This window comes from Cnephaeus nilssonii (genome assembly GCF_951640355.1).
Source record: "Cnephaeus nilssonii genome assembly, chromosome: 8".
NCBI lineage: Eukaryota > Metazoa > Chordata > Mammalia > Chiroptera > Vespertilionidae > Cnephaeus > Cnephaeus nilssonii.
This window is the reverse complement of record NC_137079.1, coordinates 73,700,187-73,720,403: the sequence shown is the minus strand read 5'-3', so window position 1 is coordinate 73,720,403 and position 20,217 is coordinate 73,700,187. Positions and strand designations below refer to the sequence as shown.

Sequence of the window (20,217 nt, the reverse complement as noted above, 5' to 3'; positions counted from 1 at the left end):
TGGGGGAAATATTTTAATATCTGAACGTGAGTCATAAAAAAATAGTTGTGATTTATTGTCACCTATCTTCTTATAGTTATTATCTGAAAATCATCATGCTTATTTATTTTGATGTCAGAGAAAAGCAGCTATTGAAATAATGTTGAAAATACACTTTGTAGCTATTTCACTGCAAAAAAACCATTAATCTCTAATAAATTATGTGTACTTTTATAAGTCTCTGTTTCCAAAGGATGAATGTGGGAGAGAATAGGAGAGAAAATCACCTTATTGATATACTTCAATTTTTTTTTCTTGTGAGGACATAGATATCTCTTGAATGCTTAATTAAAAGAGTTTTTTAAAATCCTGTGTGATCTTCACAGCAAACACAAATTCTAAAATTATAATAGCCTATTTTATTTCCTTTGCTATGGGTACGCCCCAAAAACAACAACACCACCACCACCACAAATGTCAGAAACCTAAAGCTAATTTAGTACATATTTGGAGTCTTAGCTTCCAGTAATAGTATATTTTATTTGTGAAGCAAGGTTGTCATCTAGTGGTGGTTTCAAGTAGTACATCCTTTAGGTTGAGTAATAAATCAGCATTTTAAAGAAAGTGCTTAACAAAAGAAATATTGGTTTCAATTTTTCAGAATTCACATGCTTTTAAATGTTTTAAGTTTGCTATAAATTTACAAAGAATTTTCCTTAGTACTTTAATTTCCATCTTTCAATCTTTAATGTTGGGCCAAAACATTTTTATCTGGTCACTGAACTGTTGAAGTTTGAGTAGTGTGGATGTTAATCATAATGTAAACAATGCATTTCCTAATTCTTCCCATCTCTAGAAGTTGTTTCTTTGGAAAAAAAAATAAAGCTTCTGTAGTACTAAGTAAAAAAATGTTTCTACTTTTTGCATATTCATCCTTTCAGTGTTTGTGCAGGTTAATTTTATGAAACATTTGCATTTAAAATGTTAAGATTTTCATGATTTATTTGCTTTTGGTATTTTTATTTTTATACTATAACATTCAGAAAAGTTAATATAGAAGAAATTTAAATAGGTTTTATGTTTTATGTGTAACTATATGTGTGCAGGAAAATTTATATTATATGTTAGCTAAATGGTGGGCATAATATACATTTGTACATGAAAAGAAATCATAAAAGTAAAAACTGAAAAAGTGCATTGTAAAGGAATTTTTTTGAATAAAATAAGTCATTTATTGCAGTTTATTAAGATCACAGTGATTTTACATAGAGGTATTTTAAATAATACATAACTTTATTCATGTTATTTTATATATAAATCATGGAGGAAGTTAAATTTTAAGTTAATTTTTAGGTCTTATTGTGATTGTTGGAATAAAGATTGTGGTATTAATTTCTGCATAATAGTTAGCCACTTTGCCTGAAGACAGAAAGAAAATGGTACTAATGGAGGAAGTACTCAGTTGTTAAGGGAAATGAAATAAAAGACACTTTTTAAAAATATTTCACCAAGTGTATGTCATAGTACTCCCACTTCTGAATTACCTTTATTGGAATTCTGATCCTTCTATTTGTTGTGCTTAACAGAGATATAGGCATGGAATTCCATGGATTCATTTAACTTACTCATAGTGTACCAGTTTATATTCTTTTTGGTGATTTTTTAGCTTCTCATATATCTATAAACTGTAATAAATATATTGATTTCATCTGTACCAAGTTTTCAGAAGCAGATTTTGTGTCCAAGTCTTAGTAGCCCTGTTACCTTACTGATCTTGTTAATATAGTTAAATACTGTATTTTCTCAAATTGTATTAATCAATGGGAACTTATAAGCCACTTCCTTTTCCCCTAGAGGAGGAAGTTATTATTTCAATGTCTCAGGCTGCATATGAGAATAATAGCAAAAACCAAATTTGGGGGCAGGTTTATTGTAATCCACTTATACTGTGAAGATAGAAACAGGATAGGGAGGGTAAATAGAGAGATCTTTATTCAGGTAATTTTTTAAAATTATTATTATTTTTTAAAAATTATTTTTTAATGTCTTGGGAATTTTCAGTAAGTTGCCAACTTTCATATTTGCTAAGGTTAAAGATACCTTTTAATATAAGCAATTTTCTGATTATATCTCATGTTTTATTCTTTCCTGTCTCCATATTAGCTTGGGTAATTCGGAGTTAGTTTTCTGTATTTTCTTTGTAGATAAGGAGGAATTCATTTATTAAATTCCCATTTTGGTCTTTGGATAATATATGTGGTTCAATAATCTCAATGTGGTAGCAAATAATCACGTGTAGATCAGAGACCCCAAAAACCATATGAAACCATTTGATTTGGTTTTATTTAGAGACAGTTAAGACCACCATGTACCAGTCATCCTCCAGATATTGCCTTCATTTTTTATTGAGTCCCTAACTATTTGGGAAAAATGTTTTCACTCTTGGTTTTTTCATTGGCATATTAAAGAGTTTTCATGTGTCTCCCTAGATGGTTTGGCTCAGTGGATAGAGCTCCCTTAGTTCGATTCCGGTCAAGGGCACATGCCCAGGTTGCAGGCTTGATCCCCAGTAGGGGGTGTGCAGGAGGCAGCTGATCAATGATTCTCTCTCAACATTGATGTTTCTATCTCTCTCTCCCTTTCCCTTCCTCCCTGAAATCAATAAAAATATAGAAAAAATTAATTAACTTAAAAAAAGAATTTTCATGTGTCATCAGCCTAATTTGTAGATGCAGGAATAGATCTGTCTCTGATTATTTTAGGGATTCAGCTCTCAGTTCAGACTTGAATGGTCATTCACTGCTTGGATGTGTGGAGGTGGGTGGAGGGTAAAACTTTAGTGTTTGCTTTTTAGTGTTTCTGGCCAATTAGAACTCCTCCTTAGAATTATATATATATAGAAACCTGAGCTATATGTAGAAATTATATGTATATAGAAATCTGAGATAAGGGTGAAGTCTATATATTTTTAGTTCATAAAATATTTAGGCCAAACTGAATGATTTGACACCATTTAGTCTGATGTAGATGACTCTGGTAAGAACATTTTTTACATGCATAATTATGTTCACTGCTCTGCAGGAGTCATACAAAGTGACCTGAAACACATAGTCTTTCCTCCTTTGCTTGCAAAGAATGTCAGCTACGAATAGTATATCATTTGAGAGACACTTAATGGCACAATCCTGCATGTCAGAGTCAACTTGGAAGTATATTAGAGAAAACAAGCAGGTACATTTAATAAACTGACCAAGTCTATGTGCCACATGCAGGCTTGTCCATTGCTTTACAAAAAACTAAAAGTTATAAATGAGGTCTGACAATAGCTGCTTTACCTGTTTTTGGGGAAAGCCCCCAAAATCTAAATTTAGGATCAATTACAAAGAACTCATATGGAACCTTATTCAAATTTGTAAGAGTTTTAATAGGAGAAACCAACATACACGGGCAAAGCAGCTGCTCCAAGTGGTGAGTGGCCTGGAAAAGATCAATACGTCCCAGGACAGGATCTCCTTTTTGTAGGGGGTTAATGGTAAAACCATAGGTAGTCACATAGACCCGTGGTCGGCAAACTGCGGCTCGCGAGCCACATGCAGCTCTTTGGCCCCTTGAGTGTGGCTCTTCCACAAAATACCCCGGCGTGGGCGAGTCTATTTTGAAGAAGTGGCGTTAGAAGAAGTTTAAGTTTAAAAAATTTGGCTCTCAAAAGAAATTTCAATCGATATACTGTTGATATTTGACTCTCTTGACTAATGAGTTTGCGGACCACTGACATAGACCATCAGAAACAATAATGCATTTCTAAGTTAACACAATATCAGGCAGCTATCTGCACTACACACTCATTAACCTCCTTCCTTTGGGCCGAATTCTGGTTTGCTGGGTAGTCAGCTAACCTGAGGCTACAGAGAGGTAAACAGTCACAGAAGGTTAAACACCGAGAGTCCAACATTTTTCCTGACACCTTTACTGCTGGAGCCACATTGCATCTGCAAGTAAGTTCCTGACAGTCCCCGTTGAGCTGTCAGCCGCCCATGTATGCTTCAGTTTGTCTTCATCCTCTTCATTATGTTAAACTCCAGATTTAATCTGCTCTCAGAGATGGATCAAAGGAAAATTGGCTCTCTTTTCCTTACTGGTAGTAAGAGGTGGTAATGACAATCTGCTATCTGATCAAATAAATGAGATTTCAATGATAGTATTTGTTTTATCACAGTTTCCTGTCAGTCGAGATTCTTAAACTATACAGGGTGTCCCCAAAAATGTATATACACTTTAACAGCTGATAGATCAATTTTTATTTTTTTTTTGTTAATCCTCGCCTGAGGATATTTTTTCAATTGATTTTTAGAAAGAGTGGAAGGAAGGGGGAGAGACACAGAGAGAAAAGATATCAGTGTGAGAGAGACACATTGATAGGTTGCCTCCTGCATGCACCCCGCTTGCCCGGGCATTGAACCTGCCTGGTATGTGCCCTTGACTGGAGTTGAACCCTTCAGTCGAAGGGCTGAAACTCTAACCACTGAGCATACCTGCTAGGGCTGAATGTATTTTAATAAATACTGTCTTTATAATTATTCAAAGTGTGTGTATACATTTAGGGGCAATAGTTTGGGTATGTCTGTTTTACATGCCCACATGCATTCTGAACAGGAGGTGAAGATGTCCTGGTAGTGGTACTTAGGCTGAGTGACCATTCATATAGAATATGTATCATTATTTGTAATAGGAAGCCTCTTCTACAAATTGGTGGATAATAATTAATTTTAAAGCATTTACTTCTGAGGTAAAAAGAATTGCTTAGGATTACAAATTTAGTGACTTTGAGTAAGATGAATTTGAACATCTATTAATCAAAAAGGAAGCACTTTCTAAAATCTTACTTTAAAAATTTCAACACTTATTAAATTGTGATTCTTAAATGGCATTATTTGAAGGTAAAATTAGTGACAAATCTTAGTTTATTCTGTAGCGTATGAAAATTTAGCCCTTTATTGCCCTGCTTGTCAATAAACTGAATTCAGATATATATATAAATATATATATATATTTTTAAATAAATCTTTATTGTTCAGATTATTACAATTGTTTCTCCTCCCCCCCCCCATATCTCCACTCCTCCCAGTTCCCACCCTTCCCTCTGCCCTTACCTCCCCCCCTCGCTATCCTTATCCATAGGTGTATGATATTGTCCAGTCTCTTCCCGTACCCCCCACACAGACACCCCCTTCCCCTGAGAATTATCAATCCACTGCTATTCTATGCCCCTGATTCTATTATGTTCATCAGTCTATTCTGTTCTTCAGATTTTTAATTCACTTGACTTTTAGATTCACTTGTTGATAGGTATGTATTTGTTGTTCATAATTTTTATCTTTACTTTTTTCTTCTTTTTCATCCTTTTAATTAATACCTTTCAGCATTTCATGTAATACTGGTTTGGTGGTGATGAATTCCTTTAGCTTTTTCTTATCTGTGAAGCTCTTTATCTGCCCTTCAATTCTGAATGATAACTTTGCTGGGTAGAGTAGTCTTGGTTGTAGGTTCTTGCTATTCATCACTTTGAATATTTCTTGCCATTCCCGTCTGGCCTGCATAGTTTCTGTTGAGAAATCAGCTGACAGTCATATGGGTACTCCCTTGTAGGTAACTAACTGTTTTTCTCTTGCTGCTTGTAAGATTCTCTCTTTGTCTTTTGCCCTTGGCATTTTAATTATGATGTGTCTTGGTGTGGTCCTCTTTGGATTCCTTTTGTTTGGGGTTCTGTGTGCTTCCTGGACTTGTAAGTCTATTTCTTTTACCAGGTGGGGGAAGTTTTCTGTCATTATTTCTTCAAATAGGTTTTCAGCATCTTGCTCTCTCTCTTCTTCTGGTACCCCCAAAATTCGGATGCTGGTACGCTTGAAGTTGTCCCAGAGGCTTCTTACACTATCTTCTACTTTCTGAATTCTCTTCTCTTCTTGCTTTTCTGGAGGCGTGTCCTTTGCCTCTTTGTATTCCAAATCTTTGACTTGATTCTTGCGTTCCTCTAGTCTGCTGCTGGGTCTTTGTATAATATTTTTTATTTCAGTCAGTGTATGTTTCATTTCTAGTTGGACCTTTTTCATATCCTCGAGTGTCTCATTAAATTTATTGGGTTTTTCCATGAAATTCTTGAAAAACCTTATAACCGTGGTTTTGAACTCTATGTCCAGTCGTTTGTTCTCCTCCATTTCTTTTGTTTGGGATCTATTTCCTTGCCTCCTCATTTTCGCTGCTTCCCTGAGTTGGTAGGGTAGCTTTGTGTCCTATTGTGTCCTATTGGTTCAACGGGTCAGCCTCCCAGTTACCTGAGGTGGACGCTCTTGGTGCACCCCTTTTTAGGCTGTGTGTACAGCCTTGTTGTAGTTAAGTCTTGATTGTTGTTGGTGTCACTGGGAGGAATTGACCTCCAGGCCAATTGGCTGTGAGGACCCGCTGTGTCTATAAAGGAAGAGTTGCTGTGCTGGAGACACGTTTATGGGCCGGGACTTGTTGCAGTAGGGCTTTGGCGCTCACTGAGTCTGCCTCTTGAATGTGTCCCTTATGCGAGTGGTTGAAATCTGGTGTCGTCTCACACCGACCACTAGATGCCCTCGTTTCTGGATCTCCAATGGGGTGCAGGTCAGCTACTGTCTGAGGCCACTCAGCAGGAGTTACAGCAAAAACTGCAGTTTTCTCCTCTTTGCTTGAGTGGTTTTGGAGCAGTCTGACTGGAGCTGCAGTTTATTTGGTTAAGCTGTCACAGGGCAGGCCATTTATATGCAAAAGCTGCTATTTGGAGCCTGGGCGGGTTTGTAGAATGTGTGGGGCGGGTCTCAGGGCGGGGTGGGGTCTCAGGGCGTCACTAGGCTAGGGCGTGACAAACAGCAATGGCTGCTAGTCTGCCTTTTCTGCCTTTCCTGTTTCCAAGTCCCTGTGTCCCGTGCTCCAGCGCAGTAAACACTGATTGCTGGGCGCACCTCTGCAAGAAAGTCACTCTCACTTTCCGACACGATGGCCGAGAGTCCAGCTTCTCCCCGTAGGTGTCTGGGTCCCCCGCACGTCCCCAGAAACTGGATTTCAGAGTGATCGGGAGCTTATCTCCCTTCGGGTTGGAAAAAAAGCCGCGCGTCCCGTCGCCCACCACCAGCCTGATTCACGCGCCTCCGTACCTCAGCCCTTCCGCGTTTGTTCTTTCTTTTTCCTTCTTAGTTGTAAATCTACCATTCAGCCAGCTTTCCTGTGGTTCTGGGTGGTAGACGCTTTGTCTTTTAGTTGTATTTTTGAAATTGTTGTGCGCGGTGGCAGTTTAGTTGTTTAACTTTGCCGCCATCTTGGTTCCTCTCTGAATTCAGATATATTTATAGTTCATAATAGTAATGAGTGTTTTTTGTTTTTGTTTTTGAAATTCTTAATTATTTAAAGTACTACATATAGTATTATACAGTATATGTCTCCTATTTCCCCCATTGACCTCTCCCTGGCCTCCCCTATCCCCCAGCACATGCCCTCAACCCCCTAGTGTCTGTGTCCATTAGTTATGCTTATATGCATGCATACAAGTCCTTTGGTTGATCTCTTAACCCTCCCTCCCCCTTCCCTCTTAGGTTGGATGGTCTGTTCAATGCTTCTCTGCTCTGTCTCTGGATCTATTTTTGTTCATCAGTTTATGTTGTTCATTATATTCCACAAATGAGTGAGATCACGTGATATTTATCTTTCTCCTACTGGCTTATTTCGCTTAGCATAATGCTCTCCAGTTCCATCCATGCTGTTGCAAATGGTAAGCGTTCTTTCTTTTTTACAGCAGCATATTATTCCATTGTGTAGATGTACCACTGTTTTTATTATTATTATTATTATTATTAGAAATCTTTATTGTTCAGATTATTACAGGTGTTCCTCTCCCCCCCCCCATAGCTCCCCTCCACCTGATTTGCCACCCCACCCCATACCCTTATCCCCCCACCACTGTCTTCATCCATAGGTGTAAGATTTTTGTCCAATCTCTTCCTGCACCCCTCAGACCCCCTTCCCCCTGAGAATTGTCTGTCGCCTCCCTTTCTATGTCCCTGATTCTATTATATTCACCAGTCCATTCTGTTCTTCAAATTTTTTTTATTCACTTGATTTTTAGATTCACTTGTTGGTAGGTATGTATTTGATGTCTTTTTGTTGTTCATAATTTTTACTTTTACCTTTTTTTCTTCTTCCTATTCTTAAAGAATACCCTTCAGCATTTCATGTAATCCTGGTTTGGTGGTGATGAACTCCTTTAGCTTTTTCTTGTCTGTGAAGCTCTTTGTCTGACCTTCAATTTTGAATGATAGCTTTGCTGGGTAGAGTAATCTTGGTTATAGGTTCTTGCTGTTCATCACTTTGAATATTTCTTGCCATTCCCGTATGGCCTGCATAGTTTCTGTTGAGAAATCAGCTGACAGTCATATGGGTACTCCCTTGTAGGTAATTAACTGTTTTTCTCTTGCTGCTTGTAAGATTCTCTCTCTCTTTGTCTTTTGCCCTTGGCATTTTAATTATGATGTGTCTTGGTGTGGTCCTCTTTGGATTCCTTTTGTTTGGGGTTCTGTGCGCTTTCTGGACTTGTAAGTCTATTTCTTTCACCAGGTGGGGGAAGTTTTCTGTCATTATTTCTTCAAATAGGTTTTCAGCATCTTGCTCTCTCTCTTCTTCTGGCACCCCCAAAATTCGGATGTTGGTACGGTTAAAGCCGTCCCAGAGGCTCCTTATGCTATCCTCACCCTTTTGGATTCTTCTTACTTTCCACCTCTCTGGTTGGGTGTTTTTTGCTTCCTCATTTCCAGATCTTTGTTTTGACTCTTGGGGTACGGTGATCTACAGTTGAGTTTCTGTATATTCTTTATTTCAGACAGTGTATGCATAATTTCTGACTGGTCCTTTTCCATTTTTTTGGTATTCTCATTAAGGTCCTTGAAGGTCTCTTCAAGTTTATCAGCGGTTTTTAGAAGATTTTTGAGTAACCTTATAAATGTGGTTCTGAACACTGTGTCATCCATTAGTTTACTTTCCTCCATCTCTTCTATTCGTGACCTGCTTCGGTGTCTCCACATTTTGGCTGCCTCCCTGTGTTGCTGGAGTGGCTTTGTGTGGTCAGTGACCTATAGGGGCCGGTAGCTCAGCTTCCCCAATCTCCCTAGGTGGTCGCTCTTGGTACCCCCCTTTGTGGGCTGAGTGCAAAGTCTTGGTGTTGTTAAGCCTTGATTGTTGTTGGTACACTGGGAGGATTTGACCTCCAGGCCAATTGGCTGTGAGGATCAGCTGTGTCTACGCCGGGAGACAGCCTTGTTCAACTAGACTTGCAAAATTGTAAAAGCCTCTGTGCTCAGCTTGGATGGGGTGGAGTTTCAGGGTGGAGCCTACAGCCTTGGCTTCCCATCAGCCCCGCCCTATGAGGTTCCTGGGTCTCAGTGTCCCTCAGTGTCCCTCAGTACTCCCTGCAAGCACCTCTGAGAGAAAAGCGCCCTGGAGTTTCGCCCGCTGCCAAACAGTCTTGTCTCTCCCCCAATGAATCTGGATTCCCAGATTCTCGCCCGGAACTGGGTTTCAGTGCAGTCGGAACTGGGGCTCAGCGCAGTCCGGAGCTTTTGTCTCCTTCCTGCTAAGGCAATTCAGAGGACAGTCAACAGTCCGTCCTCTGCGCGCATTCACGTGCGCACCTCCGGAGCTCTGCCTTTCGCCGCTCCCCTAGGTTTCCGCCTTACAGCCCAGATTCCCCCAGTATGAGCCTGGGTCCCCAGGGTCTCGCCCGGAACTGGGTTTCAGTGCAGTCGGAACTGGGGCTCAGTGCAGTCCGGAGCTTTTGTCTCCTTCCCGCTAAGGCAATTCAGCGGCACAGTCAACAGTCCGTCCTCTGCGCTCATTCACGTGCCCACCTCCGGAGCTCTGCCTTTCGCCATTCCCCTGAGTTTCTGCCTTACAGCCCATATTTCCCCAGTATGAGCCTGGCTTCCCAGGGTCTCGCCCGGAACTGGGGTTCAGTGCAGTCGGAGTTGGGGTTCAGCGCAATCTGAAGCTTTTATCTCCTTCCCATTAGAGAAAGCCGGCCAGGCACTCAGCCACCTCGTCCTCTGGCTCCGTCCTCCCCGCACGTGCGTGCGCCCGTGTTTCCGCCTGTGTCTCCGTACCTCAGGCTTTCACGGCTCCTCTGATTTTCCTTGTGGTTTTCTCTTTCCTTCTAGTTGTGGGCGTTTCAGTCAGCCAGCTTTGCTGTGGTTCTGGATGATGTCCGTTTTGACTTTTAGTTGTATTTTTGAAATTGTTGTGCGAGGCTGCAGATTAGGTGTTTACCTATGCCGCCATCTTGGTTTCCCTTGTCCTGTACCACTGTTTTTTAATCCATTCATCTGTTGATGGGCACTTAGGCTGTTCCCAAATCTTAGCTATTGTAAATTGTGCTACTATGAACATGTGGGTGCATATATCCTTTCTGATTGGTGTTTCTGCTTTCTTGGGATATAGTCCTAGAAGTGGGATTACTGAGTCAAATGGGAGTTCCATTTTTAATTTTTTGAGGAAACGCAATAATGTTTTCCACAGTGGCTGCACCAGTCTGCATTTCCACCATCAGTGCACGAGGGTTCCTTTTTCTCCACATCCCTGCCAGCACTTGTCATTTGTTGATTTGTTGATGATAACAATTCTGACAGGTGTGAGGTGGTACCTCATTGTTGTTTTGATTTGCATCTCTCAGATGATTAGTGACTTTGAGCATGTTTTCATATGTCTCTCGGCCTTCTGTATGTCCTCTTTGGTCCTTTTTAGGTTCTTTACACATTTTTTTTTTATTGGATTGTTTATCTTCCTTTTGTTAAGCTGTATGAGTTCCCTGTAAGTTTTGGAGATTAAACCCTCTTCAGAGATAACATTGGCAAATGTGTTTTCCCATGCAGTGGTGCCTGTTGTTCTGTTGATTGTTTCTTTCACTGTGCAGAAGCTTTTTATTTTGATGTAGTCCCATTTGTTTATTTTCTCCTTAGTTTCCATTGCCCTAGCAGCTGTATCAGTAAAGATATTGCTATGACATATGTCTGCTATTTTGCTGCCTATGTCTTCTAAGATTTTTATGGTTTCCCCTCTTATGTTTAAGTCCTTCATCCATTTTGAGTTTATTTTTGTGTATGGTGTAAGTTGGTGGTCTAGTTTCATTTTTTTTTTTTTTTTGCATGTATCTGTCCAATTTTCCCAGCACCATTTATTGAAGAGACTCACTTGACTCCATTGTATGCTCTTGCCTTCTTTGTCAAATACTAATTGAGCATAATGGCTTGGGTCTATTTCTGGGTTCTCTGTTCAGTTCCATTCTTGTGCCAGTACCAGGCAGTTTTGGTTATAATGGCTTTGTAATATAGCTTGATATCTGGTATTGTGATCCCTCCAACTTTGTTCTTCTTTCTCAAGATTGCTGCAGCTATCCGGGGTCTTTTTTTATTCCATATGAATTTTTGGAGAGTTTGTTCTAGGTCCATGAAATAATAATACGTTGATATTTTAATGGGGATTGCATTGAATCTATATATTGCTTTGGGTGGTATGGACATTTTAATGATGTTGATTCTACCAATCGGTGCACACAATATATTCTTCCACTTGTTTATGTCTTCCTCTATTTCTTTTTTCAATGTCTCATAGTTTTCTGAGTACAGGTCTTTTACCTCCTTAGTTAAGTTTATTCCTAGGTATCTTAATTTCTTTGTTGCAATGGTAAATGGGATTGTTTTATTTGTTTCTCTTTCTGTGAATTCATTATTGTTGTATAAAAAAGCCATAGATTTCTGGGTGTTAATTTTGTATCCTGCTACATTGCTGAATTCATTTATTAAATCTAGTAGTTTTTTGATGGAGTCTTTAGGGTTTTCTATGTACAATATCATGTCATCTGTGAATAAGGATAGTTTTACTTCTTATTTTCCAGTTTGGATGCCTTTTATTTCTTCTTGTCTGATCGCTATGGCTAGCGCTTCCAGTACTATGTCGAACAAGAGTAGTGACAGTGGGGCATCCCTGTTTGGTTCCTGTTCTTAGGGGAAATGGTTTTAGTTTTTGCCCATTGAGTATGATGTTGGCTGTGGGTTTGTCATATATGGCTTTTATTATGTTGAGGTATGATCCCTCTATTCCCACTTTGCTGAGTGTTTTTGTTGGATTTTGTCAAATGTTTTTTATGCATCAATTGATATGGTTTTGTGATTTTTGTCTCTCAATTTGTTTATGTGATGTATCACGTTTATTGATTTGTGGATATTGTACCATCCTTGCATCCTTGGAATAAATCCCACTTGGTCATGGTGTATGATCTTTCTAATGTAATGCTGGATCCGATTTGCTAGGATTTTGTTGAGATTTTAGCATATATGCTCATCAGAGATATTGGCCTGTGATTTTCCTTTTTTGTAGTGTTTTTATCTGGTTTTGGGATTAGGGTAATGCTGGCTTCATAGAAAGAGCTTGGAAGTGTTCCTTCCTCTTGAATGTTTTGCAATAATCTGAGGAGGATAGGTTTTAGTTCTTCCTTGAATGTTTGGTAAAACGCCCTGAAACCATCTGGCCCCGGGCTTTTGTTTGCTGGAAGCTTTTTGATGACTGCTTCAATTTCTTCCATAGTTATTGGCCTATTGAGATGTTTAGATTCTTCCTGATTGAGTTTTGGAAGGTGGTTTTTTCCTAAGAATATGCCCATTTCTTCCAGGTTGACCAGTTTGTTGGAATAGAGTTGTTCATAGTATTTTTTTTTTTTACAATCCTTTGTATTTCTGTGGGGTCTGTTGTTATTTCACCTCTTTCATTTCTGACTTTGTTTATTTGGGTCCTCTCTCTTTGCTGCTTGGTGAGCCTGGCTAGATGGTGAGCCTGGCTAGAGGTTCATCAATCTTGTTTAACTTTCAAAGAACCTGCTCTTGCTTTTATTAATCTTTTGTTTTTTTGGTGGTTTTTTTTTTTTTTTTTTTTGGTCTCTATGTCATTTATTTCCTCTCTGGTCTTTATTATTTCCTTCCTCCTGCTTATTCTGGGCTTTTCTTGTTGCTCTCTTTCTAATTCTTTAAGTTATAGAGTTAGGTAATTTATTTCCAGTTTTTCTTGTTTTTTGAGTTAGGCCTGTAATGCTGTGAACTTCCCGCTCAGGACTGCTTTCACTGTGTCACATAGATTGTGGATTGTTGTGTTTTCATTCTCATTTGTTTCCAGGATGTTTTTAAATTCTTCTTTGATCTCTTTGGTAACCCAATCATTGTTTAATAACATGCTATTTAGCCTCCAAGTGTTTGAATTTTTTGATTGCTTTTATTGTAGTTTATCCTATCTAATAATAGACAAATATGCAAATTGACCATACCTCCGACACGCCCACAAGCCACGCCCACCATCCAATCAGAGCGAGTATGCAAATTAACCCAAACCAAGATGGCTACAGCCACAGAGAGCAAGGTTTCTTCTTTTGTTACTATGTTACTGTGGTGCACTTTGAAGCCAATTTGGGCATTTGACTTACTTCTATCACCTGTTTTATTCATTGATAATATTGGAGTTTTAATGTTTACAAAAACAAAAAAGATTAATTTGTAAACCCCAAGTTATGGTTAATTTAGGTTTTGTCCTTCTATGAAAATGGCCCAGTAGATACAGAAGTTTATGGGGCTCCTATTTCTGGGTCATTACAGAGTGAAGCTGAAAGGCTCATGTTCTTTTTCAAAATGTGAAGGATGAGTAAGGGAGACTTGTAAAACCTGAAATTGAGACTGAGCTACATTTTAGAATTTGTTCTATTTAGGAGGTGTTTACAGGCTCTATTTGAAAGAAATCACATGATGTTGGACTTATACATGGATAGTCAAATTTCCTTCTACTCCCTATGGCTGCTGCTTGTAAAATTTTTGTAGAAAGTTTCCCTTTTTATATTTTGTAGGGATTGGTATTTTCATTGTTATAATCATTTTTGGATTTCTAATTATTAGTATTAGTTCTTTGATCTTTTACTATGAAACTAGGCTTATTCTTCTTTAATATAATTTGGAGCTCACTGATTGAATTTGCCTAATTGTGCTTTGTGTGTGTTGAAGTGCCTAGTTGATTAGGAAGCTGATTTGTATAGATGTTGGCTTCTGTTTATGAGAAACTCATATTCCTTGTATTAGCACTAGTTATCTATATCTAGCTATATCTAGCCTAAAAGAGTAGCATGCTAATTGACCATAACATGCTAATTGACTGTATCTTCGTGATGCCCACCAGCCAATCAGGAGTGAGTATGTAAATTAACCCAACAGAGCTGGTGGGTTAGTTTGCATACGCAGGTGCCCAGCGGCCGGGGCGGGCGGGACGCAGGCGTTCTGCACCACCCCTGCTGCTCCGGGTCTCTGGGCAGCATGGGAAGGTGGAAAGACGGCTCCAGGCCGGAGTGGAAAGGCGGCTTTGGCCAGAGCGAAGGTGGTGCCAACAGCCAGGGGAAGGAAGGCCCATTCTTGCACGAATCTTCGTGCATCAGGCCTCTAGTATATATATAAAAGCCTAAGTGACTGTCACAACTGAAACAACTGAACGAATAACTGAAACAGGCTGCGTGGGGTGACCAGGCCGGCAGGGGGGTTAGTGAGGTCCGACATCCACATAGGGTCCCAGATTGAAGAGGGTGCAGACCAGGCTGATGGACATGCCCCGCCCTCCCCCGCCCCCCCCCCCCCAGGTACAAATTTTGTGCACCGGGCCACTAGTTAATTGATATTTGTAGAACTGAATTTATAAGATGATTAACGACAGATAAAGTCAATAGCTATAAACAGTGAAAAACTAACAGGATAACAAGGAAATTAACTTAGTCATTTTGAATTAAAGTAGTGTTTTAACCATCTATGCTGACTGCAAACATTTGTATTCCATGGTCACTTATGTTCTATTATAAGTGCCTCCCATTCATTTATTCTTACAGGCTCATCTACATACTTAACACTTCTATTTTTTTACTCTCTGTAATCTACTTAACTACTTGCCTTCATTCATCATTGTAGTTTAGCACTGCTTTGGTCTTAAACTTAATATCTAATTTTGTTAACACAATCTTGCTTTGTTTTATATCTGTACTTTTCAGGCTTTATCTCCTTGATCTTGTTCATAGGCTTATCAGCTTTAATCTCCTGTTGTTCTTTTACACTCTTCAATTTACATTTCATTACACTTGGCTCTTTTCCTTTAGAGAATTCATTCATTCTGTGTTTCCTAAAGGCATATGTCCTTTGGTTGCTGTCTCCAAATACAGTTTATATTTAGAATGTCTTAGAATCAGTCTAATGTTGGGGGTTGAATTGCTGGCCATGAGGAATTAGCTTGAGTTAGCTGTCAGACTAGTACTCCTCTATCTTTATAATGGGAAAATACCCGCAGTGGCAGTGCTAGCTAGTACTAGCCCTTTTTTAAAGGAGTTGATATGGATTACAGAATATGTCAGATGCTAATGAGCATTTTTACAAGTGAACTTTTGGGGAGATGAAACCTGGGTTATAGAATTTGTCAAAGAATTTCAAAATGGGCATAAATGAATGAGTAGAAATGATCCCCCTCACTCAGATTCAGTAATCTTGAATTAATTATTGCCTGCAACAGATGCATGGTTGGTTTGGACTAGATAAAAGAATAAAGGGCAATAAGACAATGAGTAAAACAACTGAAAAGAGACAAGGAAAGTAAAAGATATAAGGTAAAAATGGCCTAATTTGCCTATCTTTGTGCCACTGGGAGTCAGTGGTTGAAGGGTTGTTGGGAACATTATGGCAAAGAAAGTGGACTTGAGAAGATAATGTGAGAACGTAGCACAGGAAATTTCTGTTGGACTTAATTTAAAACTATGTTGTTTTTAGTTCTATTTTTACAGTGCATCCCGATCGCTAAGAGCTTACCATAATACCAAATTTTTAAGTCAGATATTATATTTGTATAATAGTAAGGAATAGCTTATACATTACTTAAGTATATTGATGTTTAATTATATAAACACACTATCCTTTTAAGGATACAAAAGAGGAAAAATCTACACTATCCATTCTGTTTTATCAGACATACTGAATAAACAAGGAATATCCAGGACTCCTTCCCTAGTATTTGTAGAAGCATTTCATAATACAGAACAAAATTGCATGCTAACTTAAAAAATAATTTGGTTAATTTCAATTTTAGAAAATATTAAGCCATTTATTTTTATCTTAACAGGTATCTTTCAGATGAAGGCATTGAAGCTTGCACAAGTTCTCCTGATAAAGTCAATCTAAATGACATCATCTTGATTGCTCTCAATGTAGGTTTTCTCTGTTAACCTTTTTAATATTCATGGAAAATATTGCATAGAATAAACTGGATTTTATAAGTGATATGGAGTAATAAATACATCTTTTACTTTTATTGTCCATTTTTAGTTACAGTGATGTTTCTTAAATTTGTTAAGCTCATATAGGCAAATTATTAGAATTATCTTTCTTTTAATATCTTATATGGAATCCAATAAATAGGAAAAAATGCAATTAAAACTTCTTTTTTAAACCCAGTGTTTAGTTATAGAATTTCATAACCTTTACATTATCTGTATAATAGCAATAAAAACTGTATTATTCATTGAAACAAATTACCATTTAATTAACATAGAAACACTGGTTAGGTTGTAGCTTTTTGACAATTCTGTTTATTATTTCAAAATAACTTTTCCTGTAATATATATTGTAGAAGACTTCATAAAACAAAGAAAGTAAAATAAAAATATTGAAATTACTTATAATTACTGTTAATGTTTTGATATGTGTTTCTTTCCAATCTTTCTCCCTCTACCCATCTGAATAGCTATATCTTTTCCATAATTGCAATTGGTTTTTGGATTTTTTTGGGAAGAGTTATAAAAATTATCTAAATATAGATATAAGTAAACAACTATTCTTTTTTCATTCTTGCAGTTACCCCAATGAAAGTTTTCATGTTGCCTTTACAATGACAGTATATTGATCAAATTTACCTATTATACATAATCAATTAAGTTCATAAGAGAATCACATCACTATCTGTCATAGTCATCAGATTATTGCAAAATAGGTATGGCAAAGCAGAAATGGCAGTAACTGATTTAAAATATAAATAAATATGTATGACTGAATATAAATCTTTTCAAATCACCTAAATTTATATTTCTATAATGAAACTTGGGTTTAAGTAGATAAAAATTGTTTTGAAATCTCATTTTATCAGCTTCTTTGAATTTTATCAATAAGACTAATGAGATCTTTTTATTGTTTCTGAACTAAGAGAGTTTTTAATAAACAAGACTATAAGCCCTGGCCAGTTTCTCAGTGGTTAGAGCATTGGCCCACAGACCTGGCAAGAGCGGGAGACAACTAATAGATATGTCTCATGTTGCTGTTTCTCTCTCTCCCCTTTCGCTTCCTCACTTCCACTCTCTTTAAAAAATCAATGGAAAATATCCTTGGGTGAGGATTTAAAAAAAATTTTTTTAAGTAAGCACTATTTTAGAAGTGTACAGGCTGTCTATGACTACAAATGGAAATACTCCCTAGACATTTTAACTTTCTTTGAATTGCTCCCAAATTAGTGAATTCAACTTTCAAAAAATGTTGTAAAGAACTCTATTTTTTGTTTATTTAAGAAAAAATCCTAAAGATGACAGAAAAGAGATTTTTGTGATAATCTTCTGCTCTTCTATATTATTCTTATTTATATACTTAGGTAAATAGCAATGAACTATTCATAATTGGGTGTGAAACTTTAAATGAAATAGGTCAAGATGGTATTAGTTCTGTGCACATGAGAAGTGCACAATGACCATTATTTTAATGAATTAATAGTCTTTATAATTTTCTCTGAAATACTAGTATGTAGTCAAACACTACAACCTAAGTTGTCATACCATATAACAGGAAAAAAACACCTTTTTAAGAAAATACATTTTTATTGATTTCAGAGAGGGAGGGAGGGAGGGAGGGAGAGAGAGAGAGAGAGAGAGAGAGAGAGAGAGAGAGAGAGAGAGAGAAACATTAATGATGAGAGAGAATCATTGATTAGCTGCCTCCTGCACGCCCCCTACTGGGGATCGAGCCCACATCCCGTGCATGTGCCCTTGACCAGAATCAAACCCTGGACCCTTCAGTCCACAGGCCAACACTCTATCCACTAAGCCAAACCAGCTAGGGCCAGGAAAAAAACCTTTTAATCAAGATCAAGTCTATACCAAATAATGTACTTCTCAAGTTTATTTTTAACAATAAAGGCATTTACAGTAGTTCTTTTGAATTATTTTTTTCAACTTTTGATCACTCGTTGAGAAATAACTTATTACATATGGTGATAATAATCCATGCACAATTTTATTTTGTTCTCTTCCTCTTGTGGGGCACACACTGAGCTGGTTTCTTTTTTCTTTTTTAATGTAAAAAAATTGATTTTAGAGAGAGAGAGGAAGGGGGGGGAAAGAGGGAGAAACATCAATTTGTTAATATCAATTTGTTGTTCTACTTATTTATGCATTCATTGGTTACTTCTTGTATGTGCCCTGACAGGGGATCAAACCCACAAACTTGGAGTATCTGGACGATGCTTTAACCAGCTGCTGAGCTGGTTCCTTTAACCAGCAATGAACAATGCAATAAGATGTATACTACAGTGTTTTTACCCAGGGAAATCCATTAGAGACTAGTCCCCGAGCTTTTACTAGACTGCTACTGAAGGCTCTGCCTAACATGAAACAAAATTCTAGACTCCACCCCCATACCACTTCCCCAAAAAAGCAGGTATTTGCCATAAATCACTTACAAATAGTGTAGGACAGTGGTTGGCAAACGCGGCTCGCAAGCCACATGCGGCTCGCAAGCCGCGGTTTGCCGCTCTGTTGACTAATGAGTTTGCCGACCACTGGTCTAGGAAACCTGGTGAAACGGGAGCCTCAGGACTGCTAAGTACTATTTTCTGTGCAGAGTTTTATGTTGAAAGAGAAGGTTCTTAATTTTTTACTTTTTGGAATGGGGAATAAGAATATTAAGAAATGATATTGAAATATAGCATGTAGTTTTGGTTTTAAATACCTGAATTATTCAGAAAAAAAATAAGTCTAGCCCAGTCTTAAATTACTGAATACTATGTATTAGTAAACATTTAAAAGCAGATTTTTTTCCCTTTTAAGATGCGGTATAATATAAAATGGCTTGCCAAATAAGCATTCTGTTGAACTGAACTTTAATAGTTAGGAATCTTGTGTGTGTGCCACATGAACATGTATTTAAAAGCTAAGTACTTCTGCATAATTTTTTTATGTAAGTGTATTTTTGGATCTATATGTCCTAGTGATCCTGATATAATGATATCTGAATCATAAAATTGTCTTTGTATTATAAATTGACTTTGAATTTAGGATGTTTAAAGATTTGGTAGGTCGTTTTTATTTTGCTAAAAGGACAATGAAATAATATTAATTTTTTGTATGTATAGCACTTTGAAAGTTATGTAAACTTAGAATACATTGTCTTTTAGCCTGGCATCCCATTTTATAAAGGAATAAATTAACTGGATTTAGAGAATTTTGTGACAGTATCCAAGATCATAATAGTTAATTACAGTTTTCAGTGAATCGAAGTTTAGAATTTTAGTTTAATGCTCATTTCTACTTTATATTGATGGCTCATTTAGTTTAGCTCATAATTATTGACAAAAACCAGAAATGAGGGACCATGGTGTTTCATAAAATTTGTATATATTCTTTTTCTCGTATATATATTTAAATATTTCAGCCTTTTGAGTGACTTCAAAATAACACCTATGCTTTTATAAACTGTTAGTTGTATTATTGACTTAATATAAATTTTCAGATGATAAAATGTACATTCACCCAGAATGTTTTATATTCACTAAAATAAACATGATAGCTAACATTAATTAAATGCTTATTCTTAGCAAGTTATTGTGTCAAGTGCTTCACGTGTATTAACATTTAATCCTCAAAACAATACTAATACAGGGAAGGGGGTGTAAGAAAGTACTTTATACCCTATATGTTACTCAGTATATTCAGAGTGAAAAGGCTTATAATTCTTTCACTGCTATTGGGTGGAGGCTGCAAAAAGGATTGGCTTAAAGCCTTGTTACACAAATATTTGGATTTGGGGCTTAGTTTGCCAGGCAGTTCCATTTGGTGAGATTTAGTTTAGGAGTGATCCCTGCATTATA

The 20,217-nt window shown here is 37.4% G+C and overlaps 1 protein-coding gene across 7 annotated transcripts in view; it reads left to right on the top strand.

Moving 5' to 3' along the window:
* TDRD3 (tudor domain containing 3) overlaps positions 1–20,217 on the top strand; it is a 200,080-nt gene that overhangs the window by 73,547 nt on the left and 106,316 nt on the right. For all 7 annotated transcript variants that reach the window (XR_013813911.1, XR_013813912.1, XR_013813913.1 and 4 more), the window contains exon 2: positions 16,213–16,297. Coding sequence is in view for 2 of the 7 variants with exons in the window: in XM_079779604.1 (XP_079635730.1) it covers positions 16,213–16,297 (85 nt within the window). In the remaining 5 variants the exon portion in view is untranslated. The remainder of the gene's footprint in view (positions 1–16,212; positions 16,298–20,217) is intronic.